At 46.7% G+C, this 18,877-nt stretch overlaps 1 protein-coding gene across 14 annotated transcripts in view; it reads right to left on the reverse strand.

Moving 5' to 3' along the window:
• Positions 1-7,051: 7,051 nt before the first annotated feature.
• The window catches only part of MARK3 (microtubule affinity regulating kinase 3), an 87,888-nt gene continuing 76,062 nt past the window's right edge, over positions 7,052-18,877 (reverse strand). For 4 of the 14 annotated variants that reach the window (XM_036882511.2, XM_036882509.2, XM_036882506.2 and 1 more), the window contains 5 exons: positions 16,017-16,181; positions 15,065-15,322; positions 11,194-11,220; positions 9,862-9,906; positions 7,052-7,595 (listed from right to left, as the gene is read on the reverse strand). In XM_036882511.2, coding sequence (XP_036738406.2) covers positions 7,250-7,595; positions 9,862-9,906; positions 11,194-11,220; positions 15,065-15,322; positions 16,017-16,181 — 841 coding nt within the window. In that variant the 3' untranslated portion in view covers positions 7,052-7,249. Of the gene's footprint in view, positions 7,596-9,861; positions 9,907-11,193; positions 11,221-11,247; positions 13,700-15,064; positions 15,323-16,016; positions 16,182-18,877 lie in introns of those variants that run through there. The other 10 variants (XM_057488092.1, XM_036882515.2, XM_036882518.2 and 7 more) reach the window with 8 other exon arrangements.

Genomic DNA, 18,877 nt, shown 5'->3' on the forward strand with positions numbered 1-18,877 from the left:
TTTTCTCTTCTCAAGAACACCAACCGTGGGGTCAGGCTTCAGGTCATGCCCCATTCATACCAACCCACCTAAACTGGGCTGCACGGGTGGTCTGGGTTATTCCAGAAATATAAAACTTAGCAAAACAACCAGAACTTTTTAAAAATATCCATTATCATGAGAAATCCAGGCTTGACATACTTTTGACTCATCGACTGCCTTATGCATTGAGTGGCACTCACACCTGTTGACAAGGGCCACCTGCACTGTGCCTACAGTGCCTTTCGCAGAGAGTGAGTGCCTGAGCGGAGGGAAGCCAGAGGACCTGGTGCCACCTCCTCCTTCCTTCTGGAGTCCAAAGGGGAGGATGGAGGTGCTGACTGCTCCCCTCTGCTCTCCCAGCTTGAGGACACAAGGTAACTTGATCTTGCTTCTCCAACCCAGGCCAGTGGTCTGGGTCAATTAATTAACAACAGGATACGAGGAAATGCAACTGGCCAAGTGTGCCTTCTACAGTTGGTGGCGTTGGGACTGAGGAGGTATGGCATGGGGTTTCTGGGTAACAGGAATCCCACCCACTGCAGACTGGCGGAGTAGACATTTGACAAGCTATTAGGCAAGTCCAGCAGGTTCTCCAGAGCTCATGCAAGGAGCAGTTCCAGGGACACAGGTACTAGGGCAGCAGAGGAGGGAGGCCAGCTGAGCTGGGGCTGAGAGGCGAGAACCCGAAGTCTGGAGGCAGCAGCTGACGTATGAGCAGGTGTTGAAGAGCGAGGAGCTGGACTGAGGACCCGCCTGGAGTGGGGAGCAGCCCGGGCAGCCCTAGAGGGAGCAGCGCATTTGCAGCTGCGGAGCGGCCGGCTCCTGGCATCAGGAAATGGCCCTTGGGGGCATTGTCTACAACAGGACTTCTGGTGCCATACTAATGAACATGACTGCATATGCTCCCACTTCCCAGCTTATTTCCATGCAGAACATGCCTGCTTTGAAAATGTATTCACACCTACCCACGCCTGCTGGCAGCTCCCTCCTGACAGAGAGAGGCAAGTCAGTGCAGAGCTCACTCTGGAAGGCGCCAGTGGCCCAGGTGCCCCCTGCCAGGATGCTTCCTCTCTCTGTCCCCAGGCATGGCTTCCCAGGGCAGTCAGATTTGTCTTGGTCTGGTGGCAGCCTGCCAGGACACTCCCTAAGGACGTATTGGACCGCAGTCCCCTTAATGGAACAGAGCTGCATTGTCTGAGACACTTTACTGGGATGGTGACAAGACACAGCTTGTTGGGCAGCTCACCGGCTGGTCACATGTCCCGAGTCAGACAGGATGAGTCCCTCCGTGCCTGCCTTTGCATACACCACTCTTTCACCAAGCTGGCTTGGGCTGCTTCAGGTTGTGCCAGCCACCTCTATTCACCTCCCCACCCGGACCAGATGCCTGCTTGGGTGCCCTTTATGGAACCCTGGCCACAGCAGTTTCGAGACTGTGTCTGTGCTCCTCTCCCTGGGAGACCAAGCTTCTAGAGGTGAGCCTCAGGTTTTACCTTGTTTATTTCTGGATTCCCAGAGCTCAACACAGGAAGCATCCTGGCAGGGGGCACCTCTGGAGTAGGTGGCCCCCCGTAACGGCGTCCCCGCATTGCACACTGATGAATGAACACATGAACGATGACGTCTTCACATTTCATCCTGAGACACCTGAAAAGAACTGGGGCAGTTTAACTCAGGGAAGTGGGACTCAGGGAGGCAACACAGTTTTTATCCTCAAATACTTGAGGCTTGACTAGTTAAAGCCCTCAAGAATAGGAGGCACCCCGAGGGCAGTGTGAGCAGTTGCTCTCATCAGGGAAACACAGTGCCTGCCAGACTCTCCCCACTGGTTGCCCGTGAGTGCCCAGTGGCCCCCCCAGCAGAAGCTGAGGAGTTCTGGTGAGCAATGGGAGATGTCACTCCCACTTGAGGGATGTGTTCTAGAATCCTGGCTTAAAGTAACGCTTAGAGGCGGGTTAAGTGGCTGGGATGCAGAGAGAGCTAGAAACTGCAAAGGCACAGGCTCAGGGCAAGAGCCGAGGTGTGACACCTGTCTCTCCTCTTGGCACAGAAGGCCCCGATTTACCTGCCCACTTGGTAAGAAGGTACTTCGTTAGAGCTAGAAACCAGGGGAATGACTATCCATGGAGCTGGAAAAAGATGTGAGCACCTCAGAGTTTGTGACCAATCAGCCCCACCACACAAACAACAAAAAACAGGATCAAAGCAAATAAACCAAAGCCAATAGCAAGTGCTCAAGGTGGCTCCCCGTTTTTCACACCCTTCACCCTCAAGACATCCATATGGTCTTAGCAAACGGCCCCCAGGGATCCCTATCTGGTGAGAGGGGCAGGCTCCATGAACCAGGACCCTGCTCAGCAGGTCCCTCTGGCCTGCCTGGAAAATGCTGAGGTGAGGGCTCCTGTGAACACCCGGGTAACTGGCCTCCAACAGCACAGCAGCTTGCACCTCCCACGAGCCTCGGGTCTGTGATCCACCCAGACGCTCTGGCTGTGCGACCCCGAAGCTGAGTGTTCTGACTCCTGGTTTAACACTTGATGGCAGGGATCGTTTCTGCACATCTCAGTGCTTGCCCGAGGCCTTGCCCGCTCTACGCCCAGCCCAGCCTGAAAGGCTTACTATGGGCATCAGCTTAACAGGCAGTTTGGTGAAAAGTGCATTGGCCCCACCTGGGAACCAAGGGCTCCTTCCCCACCCCACCTCTGGGCCTTGTCAGGAAACGGGAAGGGCTCGGCATGGAGGTTTGCTGGAGACGAAAGGAAATGGGCCACAAACCCAAACTGGCTTCTCCAGCTACACTTGCTGTCTGGGTGGTGGCAGCTGCTGGGGAACCTCAGGGACATGTTGACTGAAGCCAGTAAAGCTGCCTCGCACTTTCTAGGTAACTCTTGCTTGAACCTCTTGTTCTCGTTCATCACCACCACCATCATTAAACGCTTATTTACTTACTTTGTATTATGTACCAGGCACTATTCGAGATACTTGGGATACAGGAAAAAAACCCTAAAGACCCCTACCTATAGGCTTACATTCTAGTAAGGGCGGGGGGGGGCAGATGCAGAGACAAGATACATTTGTAAATGATGCTGACTGCTAATATGATAGGAGCAGCAGGGAGGTGTGCAGAGGTGAGCAAGCAGGCTTGGGTGCAGAGCACGTGTGCACATGTGTGCGTGCCACCAGCTTCCTCCTGTCTGGCTGTTACAGTAGGTTCACTGCTTTTCCCTGTCCCCTAGGAACACAGCAAAGGCTAGAGGCCAGGAAGGTGGTGGCAGACCAGAACTCCACACTTCAGAAATCGGAGGAGTTTCCTTAACAAGTCCCTGTGAGGAGGGCGGGAGAGTGCACTGTTCAAGGACTGCCAGTCCCACTGGGCTGGCGGGGAAGAAGGGTGGAGGGGCAGCCTGTGTTCTCGTTTGAGGACCTGTGCCACGGGAGCTGCTCATTCACTCACATCTGCCAGGAGCCTGCTCTGCACTTGCCACCTGGTGGATGCTACCAACAACCCAGAGCAAGACAGTACTACTGCCAGGCTGACTTAAGAGAGGAGCCCGAGGGCACGAAGTTGGAGTCTGGAAACCAGGCTGTGGAGTCAAGGGTGTACACCTCAGCCACTGGCCATGCTGCCTCATTCACTTGTGAACAGGGTTCTGACGCCTGGGTGAGGTGGATCCTGAGAGTCCCTGCTTTGGAGTGAGCCCACCCCGCCCCAGCCCTCACGTCTCTCCAGACCATGCGCGCGGCATGGCCACTCCTGGTGGAGCCTGACTCTGAGCTTGCACAGGCCTCCCTGTCAAGTCCACCCTGCTGTCTGTTCCACCCCCAAGAGCCACTCTAGCAAGCTGGCTTTCCTTTTCAGAGTGTGGCCCTTTAAATGTGAGGAAAGGTCTCGGGTCCTCAGCCCTGTCCCATGTCCCAAACTCCCTCCTCCCAGACTGGTCTCTCTGATGGCTTCTCACCATGTGATGGGCGGAGACAGGCCCAGGTGCCCTGCTTGAGCTTGTTCTGACTCCTGAGGCTCATCATGATGCTGCCTTGACACCATGCAGCATTTGGCCCAGCTGCCACACTGGGGAGCCACCAGGCCACAAGGCGAACCCTGCCTCTGAGGATGTACCACCTCTGTCTGGGTTCGGCTCTCAAAGGGGCAAACCGAATACTGACTTACAAAGATGGTGGACTCTGTCCTTGCTGACTGGTGAGGATGCTGCCTTCTACTCAAGACAGTCACACCAGGACTTGCCCATGTCAGGGCACCCCTCCCTTCACATCGCTCCCTTCAAGGGCAGCCACACCCCCCCTTTTAAATGTTGGCTGCTGAAGCTGTCTAAAGAATCTCATGGTAAATTAGCAATTCACACAAAAACAAACCAACTCCCCCTCCCCCCAAAAAACTACAGAAAAGCAAAGTTCTGAGCTTGCCAACCCAAGCCCTTCTGATGTCCCTGGTCTGTGAGCTCCGAGCTGTGCAAATGCACCTCTTCACGCCTGAGCCTCTTGGGGGCTGTGCTCATGGAAGCGACCACCGCTCTGTGGATTCCCCGGTCTCCATGCACCCCTCACTGAGCCACAGCTGCCGGGCCAGGGTATTCCAGCAATGGTTTCCATGGCAACAGAAACTTGTTCATAATGCACACCCACAGAGAGGTTTTTCTTTTAAATATTGTCATTCTCTGGGCTTTTGGGGAAACAGACGCCATGCCAAAAATCACAGTTGCGTTTCTGACAGTCATGTTTCTTTTGACCGTTTTTTGCATGGGTCTTCACTTTTAGAATTGAAAGGGCAATCTGAGTGCCATCAATGTCACTCAGGGACACTGTCTTGATTCCTCTGATGTGCCTGATCTGGACGAAAGTCAGGATACCTGGAATATTCGTCTTATTTTCAGGAGGAGGACAACACTAGTCATAAGGTAAACTGAACTGCCAGGCACCTGGACTCCCCCTAGAGGATTCCAGGGAAGTGAATGGGGAAAATGCGGCCTGGTCTTTGCATCTCAAGATGTTTTAAGTACTTAGAATGTTCTTTCTCAAAATTCATTGTATGCAGAATGAACAAGCCATATCCCGAGAATGTAGTATTCTCAGGTCCCTTAGAAGGATGAGATTTCATGTTCTAACCTCAGTAAAGGTAATACGATCAATGTTGCCACTAAAATCAAATCAAAGTCAATTAGTAAAAGAGCAACTTGGATGACATCTGTGGGTGAGTACCCATTTCTCACTGGATCAGTAACACATTAATACGTAGACTGCTGGTAACAAATAAGCCACTGAAAATAATATAAACATCTGTGTCTGCATAAAGAGTGGCCATTTCATCAGGTCATAGGGTCAAGTAATTTCTGTTAAAGGAGTTTAACTATTAGTACTCAGTTTGTCCTTGGGAACAAAAATAGGGAAAGCAATTCAGAGCGCTCTCTAGACATAAAGAAAAGGGGCCCGGCTGTGGCCGTCTCTGCCTGCAGAGCTCCGCTGCCTCTGCACCGTTTGGTTCTCACTCCTCCACACCCAGTCCAAGAGCAAATGCAGCCAACTCTTACTTCAAAGCATATCCAGGCTGCAGGCATCATCTCTCAGGGAGAGCAGCACCTCTTGTCTAATTACTGCCACTGGCCACCAAGCAGCTCTCCTGGCTTTTCCTCGCTCCCTACGGTGAATCTGCACCATGGTTGCTCCAGCAATCCTTGGGAACCTGAGGCCGCGCCACTCTTCTGTTCGAAACCCTACAGCAGTTCCCACCTGAGTGAAAGACCCTTATCTGCAGGGGCTTTGCAGGCCTTCTGGTGCTCTGACTGAATCTCCCACAATTCTGCTCCACCACACTGTACACTGGCGTCAGGCCTCTGCTAGGTGCCTCCCTTGCAGCCAAGTCTCTGCTCACACACCCCACCCCCACCCAGCACCCTATTTAACATGGCACCTACCTGAACTCCAGGACCTGTGCAATGCTTTACTCTGCTCTGCAGGTTTTTCATGGCGTTTCCCACTTTGTTCCATACTAGACACGTCACTTGTTACTGTTCATTCCTGCCATCCCATTGGAGCACAAAGTTCAAAAGGTTAGGGATCTTGTTCTGTTCACTCATATGCCCCGAACACCTAGAACAGTGCCCTGCCCTTGGTTACAACAGACCAAGGGGCTGCCTGTCAAGACCTTTAGACTTGGACCAACAAAAAACCCAGAATCTGAAACACACACCGGTCTCTGTGACAATCTCCCCATGAGAGTGATGCATCAACCTGACTGATGCACTCATTACCCCTCTATGTAGCCATGCAGTTACGGGGAAAAAAAACACAGGTCTGAAAATTACATACTTCATGGAGAGCCAACCCAGAACTGGCAAGACCTGGCATTTCTCCAACACGGGCTGCTGGGTTCCCGATTCCCTTCCTTCTCAGCTGACCAGGAGGGCTGTCTTCTCCCTTTATTGCCTTTGGGGAAAAAAGATGCTGGTAATCATAAAATGCTGGGATCCACAATAAGGACAAAGTGACCCCAGGCCTTCATACACCTTCCGTTTGTTTTCGTTCCACATGGTGGTGCAGGCAGAACATAATACTTGTAGTCACTGCCTTCATCTGAGTCTTACATACAGTATCAGGAGACAATGCAAGATTTTACTGAGAAAAGTGAATTTTTAATTATCTTGTGAATCTACTTAGAAAAACACACACAAGCAATGTTCACAACTATAAATTTAAACCTTTTGTACTAAAAAAAACACACAAAACAACAAACACGTAACCACAGGCATGAACTGTAAACCTGTATTAATTATCAACTAGTCTTAAGGTTAATTCTTAGTAGTAATTCAATATTTTCCTCCTGGGCAATTGTAGTGTTTTAGCACCAAATGATCTCCCACAGAGGTACTCGTAACAACTCTGGCTGCCAGTGTAAGGAGATGCTTCCTATGCACTACTTCACACCCACATGGTGCACTCACACCCACACAGACGGGAGGCACATGGAGATGGGAGGCACACACTGACTTTCAGGGCAATGGAAATAAGACAGAGGGCACACGTGTCACACATCTTTAATGTAGTGCATTCGTAGAAAAAAGGCCAGCTTTCGCTCCCAGGCGTGCTCTCGTCCTTATAGTTTAATATCATGATTGAGAAGATGCAGACGTTATTACCTAAATATTATTCTATACATTCCATCAGTGTTCAGGAAAACACTTTAAATTGCTACTTAATTTACACCATAATTACTGGGTTACAGCTTTAGCTCATTGGCAATTTTGGAAGCAATATTTTTGAAAGCTATGGAAGTCCCTGATATCCGCTTAAACCGGACCCCGTTCAGAGACAGTCTTGGCAGCTTGCACACTTCCATCTCCCACTGCACGAGGTTCTCTGCATGTCCATCGCCGTGGACACAGAAGAGTAAGAAGCGCTCTCTCTGCTCATAGTCGCAATTATTGGCATCCAGCACTTTGCGGATTTCCCGCATCATGTCACTGGGATCCATGGAACTAGTGGTTTTCATGCTCCAGGTAAAGCGCAGGGAGCGAGGTTTTGCCTCTTTGTTTTCATCCTTTTGATCAGCAGATACGTTGCGACTGAAACGCACAGTGGCAGGATTATTTTTAATTGCACAGGAAAACCAGCTTTTCTACTTTAGTTAGTTCATAATCGATACCTTCAATAGCATAACTAACCTCCATTTAACTGAACAGACCCACATTTGGTTATGTGTCTTTCTAAGAAGTAGTCATCTATTTTCTTCCCCCCTACAAAAATCATAAGCCACACCCCGAAAGAAAACATTTCTGGCTGAAAAATTTCTACCAGCCATCTGTACTTACTAAGATGAAGAAAATAATTTGTTAAACAGAATCCTTGGAAATCAGGAAAGGGAGAGTGAATGCTGAGAACCTCTTCTAGAGTCCAGCTCTCGCAGGCTGACGGCAGGTGGCCAGGAGCTGCCTGGGCTCCTCACAGGCCCAGCTTGGTGAGGAGGGGCTGCAGGCCACTCTCCAGCTCTGCTCTGCCTGGCTGCTTCTCCTCTACCGTAATTCTTCTCTTTAATTCAACTCATCATAACCTGCATCGTAACTGTTACACTCAGGACAACCAGTGACTCAACATAGTTTAAAACTGCTTTCCCTGCAGACAGCCCAAGGTACTGAGCACACAAGAAGGGGCTGGGCATGGGCCATTCTTAGTCCCCTCCACCCACCTCGATATGATTCTTTAAGTTTTGTTATAATTTAAACCTACAATTCCACAGTTAAAAATAATTCTCAGATTTTATTATCTTACACTGAAACAGAGAATTGAAATGTTAAGGATTATCTGCTGCTGAGCACTGAAACAACCCATCTGAATACTAACTGTATGGGTCCATGAAGTGTGAGCTCTGGTCCCAATACCCACGAGGCGGGGTCACAGTGGGGCCCCAGGCGCGGTTCTCTTGGCAACTCCAAGAATAGGCATCTACTATCTTATTGCTCTTGACATTTAATCATCACTGCCAGACTTGTTTATGTTCTCATGTGTATATCTGGATGCCTCAGTTAGGACCACAAATACCTAAAAGCCCTTGTGCATTAAAAACACCCAGTATATGCATGTTTGATACACTGAGTCCTGTGGCAAATTCATCAGAGCTGAGGGTGAGCTATAGTCTTTGCTATGTGTACAGCTCTTCTGCAGGCCGCCAACCTACTGGTGAAATGTTGAATTTGGTACACATCCACTAAAAGTGATCAGAAGCTTCCTAGGTATAAAGTGCTGGTAAGTACTAAACAGGTCACAAAAATGAGTGAAGGCTCTCAAACTAAGTTTGGGTTGGGAGAGGGAAGCCTTTGGCTTAAGGAGGCAGCAGTAGCACAGGAAATAGGGCAGCCCAATAGAGGGTGCTGGGAAAGGCAGGGTGGGTAAGGAGGACATGGCTTCCCGGAGGGGTTGGCGTCTGAGGAGCCATAAAGCGCCCACATCACTTCAACGACGCGACGAGTCTGTGCTGGGCAGAGGGAAACACCACACGCAAAGGGAAGGCAGTGGGAAAGCAGCCATGTGCTGAGGGCGGTCACGTGCACAGACCACCCGGGCCCAGGGTGCTTGTTCCTCACATCAGGAGGCAGGTACTCCGATTCCGTTCCTATTAGGGAAGGGGCCACTGCAGGTTTTCATTCAGAAAAGTTACTCGATCAGACCTATGCTTTAGAAAGGCCAGGAAGAGAGCTGATGGATTAACAAGGCCTTGAACAGCATGGTGGTGATTAGGTTAACAAGGACTCCAGTGGGAGAGATCTAGAACTAGCAAGTCAGTCTTGAGCCTATTTGGCGACTCCCCTAACCCGCAAATTCATACAATGACAGCTATACAATATTTAAAGGCAAAACACTGGACACAAAAACATTCTTAAAAAAAAAATCTAATATGAAATACGAACATTCTACTCAGGATTTTGCTTGCATTCCTTGAGACCAGAACCATGCGAGAAGTCACAGACGCCTTGAAAGCGCTCCTACCGACTCCCAGGCCTCATTTGCGGTTGCCAGGACCAGGCAGGAGGGATGTGAATTTTAGCACCCAAATACTAGGTGAGGCCTAGTCAGGCTGGGATGACGCACGCAGGCATTAGCCCGGTGGCGCGGCACTCCGATGCCCTCAAGTGGCCACCGGGGTGCGGCGCAGCTCGTGGGCTGAGGCCTTCCAGCAGTAACACACATCCACTTCTGAACCCGCCATGCAGAGCTCGCTAAGCAATCCTACAGGGCAAGAATGTGATGCAGAACATGCAGAAAAGGGCATCGTCTGTGCCACAGAAATGAGGTAAACACCTTTAAAATATTTTAAGTAAAAATCATTTCCCTCACCTTGAGCCCTCATATCTCCCGTTCCTCTCATATTCAGTTGGAAGCCTCAACGAATACAATGTAGAAGCACAGAAAGTGGGAAAGAGAAAAGAGATCTTACATACCAGCACAATGCCACCTATATACAAACACAAACATCATAAAACACACAAATCCAAAGCATTTTTGTCACCAGCTGAGCTTAGTAATATTCTCACTCAGTCAGTGGCCCTTTACGCATCCACACAGGCCACGCAGGAGGCTGGCTGCAAACCTGCTTTACGTGCCCAACAGGTGTGCCTGCCCAGCTCTGGAACTGGAACATGCATGGCCTCCTCCTGGAGCGGTTCTGACATCTTAATCACCCCCAAAAGCATAATGGGTTTCCAATGAAAAGGAATTAGTTCTATCAGTTGAATTCTTTATAAAATTACAATATTGTCTGTCCAAGGAAAAAACTGGCAAGTGCGAAGATTAATTCTGAAGTAGTCATGGCGTGGACTGCACACAGGGAAGCAACACTCCTCTGTTTGGTAAGGCCACCGGTCCCGTCAGCGGGTGAGCCGAGGCACAGGCACAGTGAGGCCTCGGGGGCAGGTTTCTGGCCTAATCAGTGTGCATTCCAAGACAGCAAAGTTTTTGGTCTTTTGACTGTTATCATCAAAAAAATATTCATCCAGTAATACATTTACTACAGCACTTTAAGTAATGGGACCTCTTCCTTCAGTGGCAGGTGGGAAAGTGGCTTTCAGGAAGAACACTATTTACTCTTCCACTCTAAAAATGTTACAACATGTCTGCAAGGCAGCTGCCCACATCTCAATTTCTGAAAAACCTAAACCAAATAAAGCTGTAGGTCTGAATTTTATGCTTGTTTCCAGTATCAGAATGTTAGCTAATATCCCTGTCATTTTAAAGCCCTTGCCAACTCAATCCTGTGAAATAAAGAATGACTAACACAATGACCACTTACCTTCTGCATGCTTGAGGCTACTCATTAATTGTACATTAACATTACTGAGCATCTCATTCTTCAAACAGAAGCATGCTAAGTGTTATTAGTAGGAAGACAGAATTATTTGGATGCTAAATAATTCTACCAAAGAAAGAAAATGCAGAGCATGCGTAGGCCTCTTGTTATATGGGTGCCAAAGTCCCTTCAAAAATGCCTGACAGAGTTAATCTGCTCTTTACAGTTTCCTTTTAAAGAAGTAAGTATTTAGTCCTCAGCAGAAAGTTTAGTTTCAAAGGGGAAAACAAAACAAAACAGGGCTAGAAAGCCAAACCTGTTGTTAATTGCAGGAGCCAATTTGGGGTGAGGATTGAAAAAAAATGTGTATATATAAATCCTACCTTTTGATAAACCTGAATGACATGTTTCTAAAAGAAATTAAGCCAAAAAAAAAAAATTAACAAAAATGACTTGCACAAATTAAATAGAAAATCTAGTTAATTATATAGAGAAAAAGAACAAAACAGAGGTCTTCTGTCCAATGAACAATGAAACAGTGACATTTGTTGAAAAAGTAAAATTAATACAGGTAATTGAGGATGTGACCTTTTAATCAGAAGTGTAAAAAACTACTTGTAAGAAAAAATTTATCAGTAAATATTGACATTAGCTGTAATTAAACTTAAGGTTCTTCAGATGGATATACTTTTAAGATAATAAAATCCAACCTTGTTAATGACTTGTTTGCAATGTACTAGTAATTAATTTCCTTCAGAATAACTTGTGAACAAGTCTCAGTTTCATATACATTAAAAATTTCATTATAAAATGTTTAACAATTAAGGGAATCATTACTTATTTCAGAAAGATGGTTTAAGCATTAATAGAACGTCTGTTATAGTAGTATAAGTCATCTAAAGATGTAACTTTCTGGGGTTTAAAATGAAATAAAACTTTTCAGGTACGAGTAAAAATTAAATGAGAGGGTAACAAGTGGGGGTTTCATTTATATTATTTTATGTAAAGGCTAGAAGAGATGTATTTAAAAATGACTATGCTTGCTAAAAAAATGTAAGATGCTTAGATTGTACAGAACAGAATCTGACAAGAGAAATTTCAAACTACAGATCCAGTCTATACGATCATGTGATCAGCATTCCTGGGCAAGTGCAGGCTAGGCTTGTCAAACTACTTCTAAAACTTACCAGCTCTGTGACTGAACATGGGAGACACTCATATATGTGTATATATATATATATATATATATATGCTGAGTGACAGACTGTATCAATGAATTCCTTACATTTTTTAAAATTTGGGATAACTTTGGCATTGCTTCAGATACTGACCAATTAAAAAAATATCTAACTACTGTGGATAACTGCCAACCACTTCCTAATCAAATCAGAAGTGGTACACGGCAGGGTTACATGCAGCAGAGATCATGCATGTGAAAAGATCTCATAAATAACTGAGTACGACAAATATAAAGCATTATTTAAACTATGTTTTAGTTGAAAATTGATTAGAAGGTCCATTTCCAAATCTCCTGAGAAGAGTTAGGGTTATGCACCAAGTACCTTTCACACTACTTTTCTAGACTTTCACTCCCATGGGCCTCTTGGGGTGTAAAAAGGAGGAAGTAGAGAGCTGAGGCCCTCACAGGTGCCTACACCTATGCCTGGGCTGTTCTGCCTGCAGGGATATCCCTGAAGGGCCAGGCCTGGCCCCCAAAGGGAAAGTCTTGTTCATCTGACTTCAAAGGGCCTCAAAGGTCCCAGGGCCTGCAGCTCTCCAAGGCCACATGACACCGAGGGCAGAGCCAGGAGCAGAGTGCAGGCTATCTGGTACCAGCTCTCTTCCACCAAGTTCCTAAAGGCCTTCTTTGCAATTCTAAGTGCCAACACCCAAGCCTTTCAGGCACTAGAACTTCAACCCCAGCAACTGTTAGGGAGAGAAGGAAGCTGACACTGATAGCAGCAGCAAGGACTCTTGATTATTTTTTTCAGAATGAACCAACTACAATTGAAGTACCACATTCCACAGAAGACAAAAGCTCTCAGTTTGCAAACTTTAATAGGAGACTATCTTTCTGCAAACATTTGGGGGTGGAAACTGTCTAGAAATTGTAAAATAAGGCGACACCCCTGGAATTTTTTAACAAGAAACCCCAATCTCCAAATTCAATTCAAATTCATGAAATAAACTTGATTAGAAAATGAAGGAAAAGGAGCCCTGCCTGCTGTGGCCCTTTACCATCTTACACAGGGAACCCAAGCTTCTGCAATCAGCTAACCTGGCTCAGCACTTTTCTTGCTGCAGGATCTTGAACTTGTGCCTTAATCTCTCTGCACCTCATTTCCAGTTTCTTCTATAAAGCTGGGTTAATATCTACTCCACAGGGTAGACTGTGGAAATTAAATGTGTGTGAGAGAGAATGTGTGTGTGTACACATACATGTTTATAAATCTGAAATGAGCACATCTAGCTCCATAGATCTCTTAGCACATCGTAATCACTCACTAAATGGTAGCTGGTATTATTTTCATCAGTGATAGTATTAAGATGACCAAAAAAAAGAGCACAAAGGAGACAGATTCAAAGATTTCAATGGTGTGCAAGGTTTTATTTAAGAGCCTGTTATAGACCAAAACGTAAGGATACAAAGCTGACTGTCCCGTAACTAAAGTTTAGAGAGGCCTAACTGCTGCACATCCCCCTGCGATTGGGGCTCAGAGGGCCAAACGCCAGTTGACATTAAGCATGGTCAGGGAGGTAAAGAGCCAGGTCAGTGATACCTGGCTCCACTTCCTCCCACCCAAGTTTCAGAGGCAGATTCCATTCCAACCTAGTCCCAGAAGAAGGAGCTGGGGGACAGGGAGGCCAGGGATAGGCCACCGGATGACCCTGAAAGGAAGGAACGATTATTCTAGGGGTCACCGGACTCTTCTTCGATTGAACTTACTGTCTCTCTCACTGGTCACAAATGGGTGCCTGAAACCTGGAGAAGCCCTTTCCACGATTTTGCTCTTCTGCCCAGTCTGGAATGGGGTGTCTCAGCAAAGGGGCCAAGAAGAAAGTAAGAGGGCAGACTGGAACTCTCTGACCTCTAGTCAATGCTAATGGATAGCGGAACTCCCCCCTAGGCTGGTATTCAGTGTCTTGGCGACAAACCACCTGGGGAAGGACAGTTTAATGTGACTCAGATATCGAAGTTTTAGATGACTGATCTAAAATAAACTATACTGGACAAGTTAAGGAGATGCAAAGTGGTACTGAGCACACAGGTTAAAACAAAGACAGCATGAAACAGAGCAGGAGGCTACTGGGCCACAGGGAGTACAGGGGAACAGACGTAGAGGGTGTCCATCATTTCAGACTCTGGGAAGACCCCCCCACTATTCTGTAAGATACAGATGATGAACAAGAGGGGCTGTAACGGCAAACCTGCAGGGCAGCGTGGACATACTAACCCCGGCAAGGCTTCATTTCCAAGAACTTCCTCTGGGAGTCCTGGAACTGCAGGGGCTCTCAGGTTTCCTGGATGTGATCCCAGCTAAAGGTGCCTTTGCTTATTTGCTTTTGGTGCAAAGCGCTATCTTTTTTTCCTCCTCTTGCAGCAGGAAATGTTCCTAGGCTTTTGCAACCTCCAGACTATATTATGGAAAATAAAGTTAAAGTATCTCAAGGGGCCCTTAGAGATTTCCCAAGCCCCAAAATGACAGCCTCCTGGACACACGAAGGATTTTATATTTGACTAGACACTAGTTTCTTGCTGAGAATAAACCAGGGATTTTAACTCCAAAACTACACCATCTAAGAGAGTTAATTGCTTTGGAAGAACAGAAGAACAATTTCAAGATTTAGACTCTAAGGAACATAGTGCCCCTCAGAAATGAGTGAGAGAAGAGGAAATGTCTCTGCCCCATGCCTAGGGCTGATCACACCAAAGCCTGTCTTCCTCAGTGACTGCATATGGACCTGGGCTTTGCTGACCCACAGGGAACCTGCACATGTGTGAACGAAGGGAGCCGTATGAACAGCAGCAGTACCCACCTGCCACCGTCAGAGAACCTACAGTGTCGGAAAGGACTCTGAGCTCATCAACTCCTATTCTAGAAGATTTTAAGGTATAAGGTTAGGTATTTAAACCAGAAAGCTGTGAACTATAGACAAAACGGAAAGCATATAGGCAGTGGCTGCACAACAGACAAGACATTTCTCCTTTTCCTCCTGTGTTTGCTCCACACAGCCAACCCACCTGGCACTTACCTCCTTGTGAGTTTTGAAGTTAATTTACTAAAAAGATTAGTGGAACCTCGGCTTCGTGTCTGTGACAATGGTGTGGCTTCATGGGACAGGCTAGGTGAGGCTGGCGGGCCATTGTAGGTGGCAGTTCGCCGCTCTCGGGGCTGGCCGTGGAATGTGCTGCGACTGGCAGTGCCTCGGGGGAAGCGGATTCGGTCTGGGGTGGCTGCACTGCTGACACTGTGTGTTGAAGCAACTGGAGTTCTCTGATCAGGAACAGTGCTGTGAATCAGAACATAATAGTTTCTTACATCTTTGTTCACAGAATCCCAGCTTTGGGGCAAACATGGAACAGAAAAATTTACAATCACAATATACCTTTTATATACAGTGGAGAAAATCAGTTATAATAAATCGAGGCCCAAGGTATTCTACAGACTTAGGAGCAAAAGCTAAGTTTAACAGGAAAGGGTATCAAAGGAACCATGTATGATGAAGCAAAGCTTCATGGAGTTCAAGGGAATAGTACATAAATATTTTCAAGGACAAGATCAGTGCAGGGAAGTTCTAGGACGAAGGATGGCGAGCTCCAGCTCTCTGCCTTTGTTTTCCTCTCAGATCACTCACATGCAGAGAGCCTTGCTGATATAAAAGACATGAAGGCTATGCAGGTGAAACTGAAGAATAGGCAACTAAAAAGTGTGGAAGCACACAAACAGCTTAAGTGTTGTAAAGTTCCCCATGCCGAATACAACCTGGAAGAGGGACTTCCTATGCCCTCTGTGGTATGCAAAGGCATGAGACACACACAGACAACCAAGGACACCACGAGACAGGATGCGCTTAACTAAAACTACACACAGGAAGGGCACTTTGTGGACAAGCGCAACAAAATCTTGGACTACAAAATCCACAGCACAAAATTGAGAAGCAGTGGGTACACATTAGTTTCACGAGGAATGTGCATTTTTCTTACATAGCCTTGAAGTTATCTCCTTCACTGTCTATTGGAGGTAGTAACATCATCTTGGGGTGCCCAGAGGCTGACATGGACATCGACTTCTGATGTCTCAGCCGACAGGTGGAAGATGTGGTACAAACTGAGGCAGGGCTAGCTGTGTAAGCGAACATTTCTGTCAGGCTGGGAGGGGGTTTGGGTTCAGGTAAAGGCAGAAACAACAGTATGATGGACCAATGACAAAAAAGAGCAACCTGTTGTTTAAAACACGTCTTCCTCCCTAAACCATCTCATTTTTGTCAAAGAACAAAAATCTCTTAAAACTTGTTTTGGGGATTCTGGAGCAACTGCTAACCTGTAGCTGTATTGAAACAGTAATTTCGAAAGCTTGTTTTCTTTAAAGAAAACAGCATTTTACAAGTTTGAATATTTTATAAGAGGGACAATGTCTTTGAGCTGTATATAAAATGGAGGCTTTCCTAAAATGGTATCTGCAAACTGAAGTGATGAAGTAAATCTATGAATACACTGTGTTCTCAACCTTTTCCCAAAGCACATTGCTGTATTTTAAATGGGTGAGTAAAATTACAGGTACAGTAACTAGTTGTTATTTATAAAGGACCCTATGTTGTTTAAGTATAGATGAGAATCTTCTTACTCAAAGAACATTCATTTCTTTATAAACAGTCAAAATTCCTAAGGGCTCATGAGGGCTACTTTTGTCAGGGCAGGAAAATGAGGACAAGCAAGTACCCTGTATGCAGACAGAGGAAGAGGGGGCAGGAGGGCCGGAAGTCTGCAGCTACACCTGCCACGGGCAGCCACGGCATAAAACTGTCCATACGAGTCTCACCATGACCATCCTACTCTTGAATTCCAGCTCACTCACTGTGTCCTTGGAACCCCAAAGGGGTTAGTTTCTTTCCTTTAGGGATAATCAGGGACATAGAATTCTGATCACTTTCAGTAGAAATCCTTTCAAAGCCTGAAACCTGGAAACACAGGGTTTCCCTTACCAGAGCTCCTTATCCAGAGCAACCATGACATCCTGTTGCTACCAACTTCCCACAGTGCTGCAGCCAGCCCACCCTCTCCACTGCCCCCCACCAGGGTCTCAGTGCAGAGCTTCATCTCTTTCCCAGGCCTGCTCCTCAGCACCTGTCTTCCCTGGTCTTGTGGATTTCACCCACACACCTCCAACCTGTCCACTGTACAGATAGGAACTTCCTAAAATATAAACCTGACCTTGTCATTCATCTGCTTATAACCTTTCAAAAGCACACTGAATCTTCAGGATATGAAGTCCAAACTCCTCCCAGAGCATCCAGGTTGCATCCTCAGGCACCTAGCCTGGGGCTGCCATCACTCCAGGCTTTGCCTTCTATTGCTACCTCCTGGAATTTGACTTCCTGGCCCTCCTGACGATGTGCAGGCCCTAGGTCATGCTATCAGATCAAAGAACTTTTGCAGGAGCTATTCTTTGTGCCTGTAGATCTGGTGTTTTTCCATGTTCAACAAAATTCAACACACAAGGTCATCCCCTCCATGAAGCTTCCCTGATGCCCTCTCCCATCAGGAGTTTGCCATTTCCTCTTGTGTCTCTAGCATGTGCACCTGCTACTGAATACCACACTGTATGGTAGTGATTCTTCCCTGCTTGAGCATCCTGAAAGCACAGCCTGCCGTCTCACCAACATGCTCCCAAGGCAGAAAGCCTCAGACAGGTGTCCCATAAATGCTCTCTGAACTAGAAAGGTAAGTTAATGAAATGAGTCACTGGAATTCTGATAGTTCCAATATGAGGGAGATGGGTCTTTATATAATAAATCATTCAAGAAGATCTGCTTTTCCCTGTATTTTTGTTTGAGAATTCTGCTCTATGACTTGGGAGAGTGGCTCTAATATAGTCATAAGAGAACTGGAAACAAAGGCCCCATAAAGATAAAAAGAGATTCAGCTTTGTGTTCTTGCCACTTGGCATCCACTCTTTCTTCTGTGGCAACACTTGGATTCTGCCAAGGCGGAAGCAGTGTTCTGGGCTCCAGATGTTGCTGACTCCACCCCAGACTTTCCTAGCTACCCTGCCATGACAGATTCAGAGATGGGCATATGGCCAGAGCCAGACCAACACAGACCCAGGAGACAACCCCAGGGCTTCTGTTTGAGCAGAGCGAGTGTGGGAAGATGTCCAGTCTGATGCTGCTGAGTCCAAACAGGGAACTACTACAGAGGAAGCAGAACTATGAGATGGACCCCGACTCTCTCCCTGACATTCTGAGTTACAGGAACTAATAGATGAGATGCCCTTTTAAATTTAAGCTTATTTGGACTGGTTCCTGTCACCTGCACACAGAGAGTTCCTACCTGCTTCAACTATTTGAAGAAATGTTTGGTTTTTCCCAATACATACATACACACACATATGTGAATAATTTTTTTTTTAAGATACAGATAAATACAACTGTCTTCTGTGCTCTATTATCTATTCAAGGCAGGTCAAGGGTCAACACACATTTTCCTTGCCCAGCTGCTGATATTCTCTTGTCCACATTAGAAGCTAGGATCAGTGGATGCATTAAGGGAGACAGGGGAAGCAGAGGGGGCAGAGAGTATTTGGCTTCTTCCCTAGAGAATATAAGTGGTCCCAAAGACTCTGGAGAAGTAAGACTTTCAGTCAGCATGCTAAGCAAGAAGATGCTTGATTTATGCCCCATGAAGCTCACTGCTCACTGGCTGGACAGTGTACCCAAGATTTATAAGGCACATAAACATAGCAAGACTGTCTGGACCAAAACACCTTGGATCTTTGGACCAAAAAAACTGACCCTCCTTAAATTTAGAGACCTTTCAAAAAGGAAATGTAAATTGATATTTTCATT

Source organism: Manis pentadactyla, chromosome 11 (genome assembly GCF_030020395.1).
Source record: "Manis pentadactyla isolate mManPen7 chromosome 11, mManPen7.hap1, whole genome shotgun sequence".
Lineage (NCBI taxonomy): Eukaryota > Metazoa > Chordata > Mammalia > Pholidota > Manidae > Manis > Manis pentadactyla.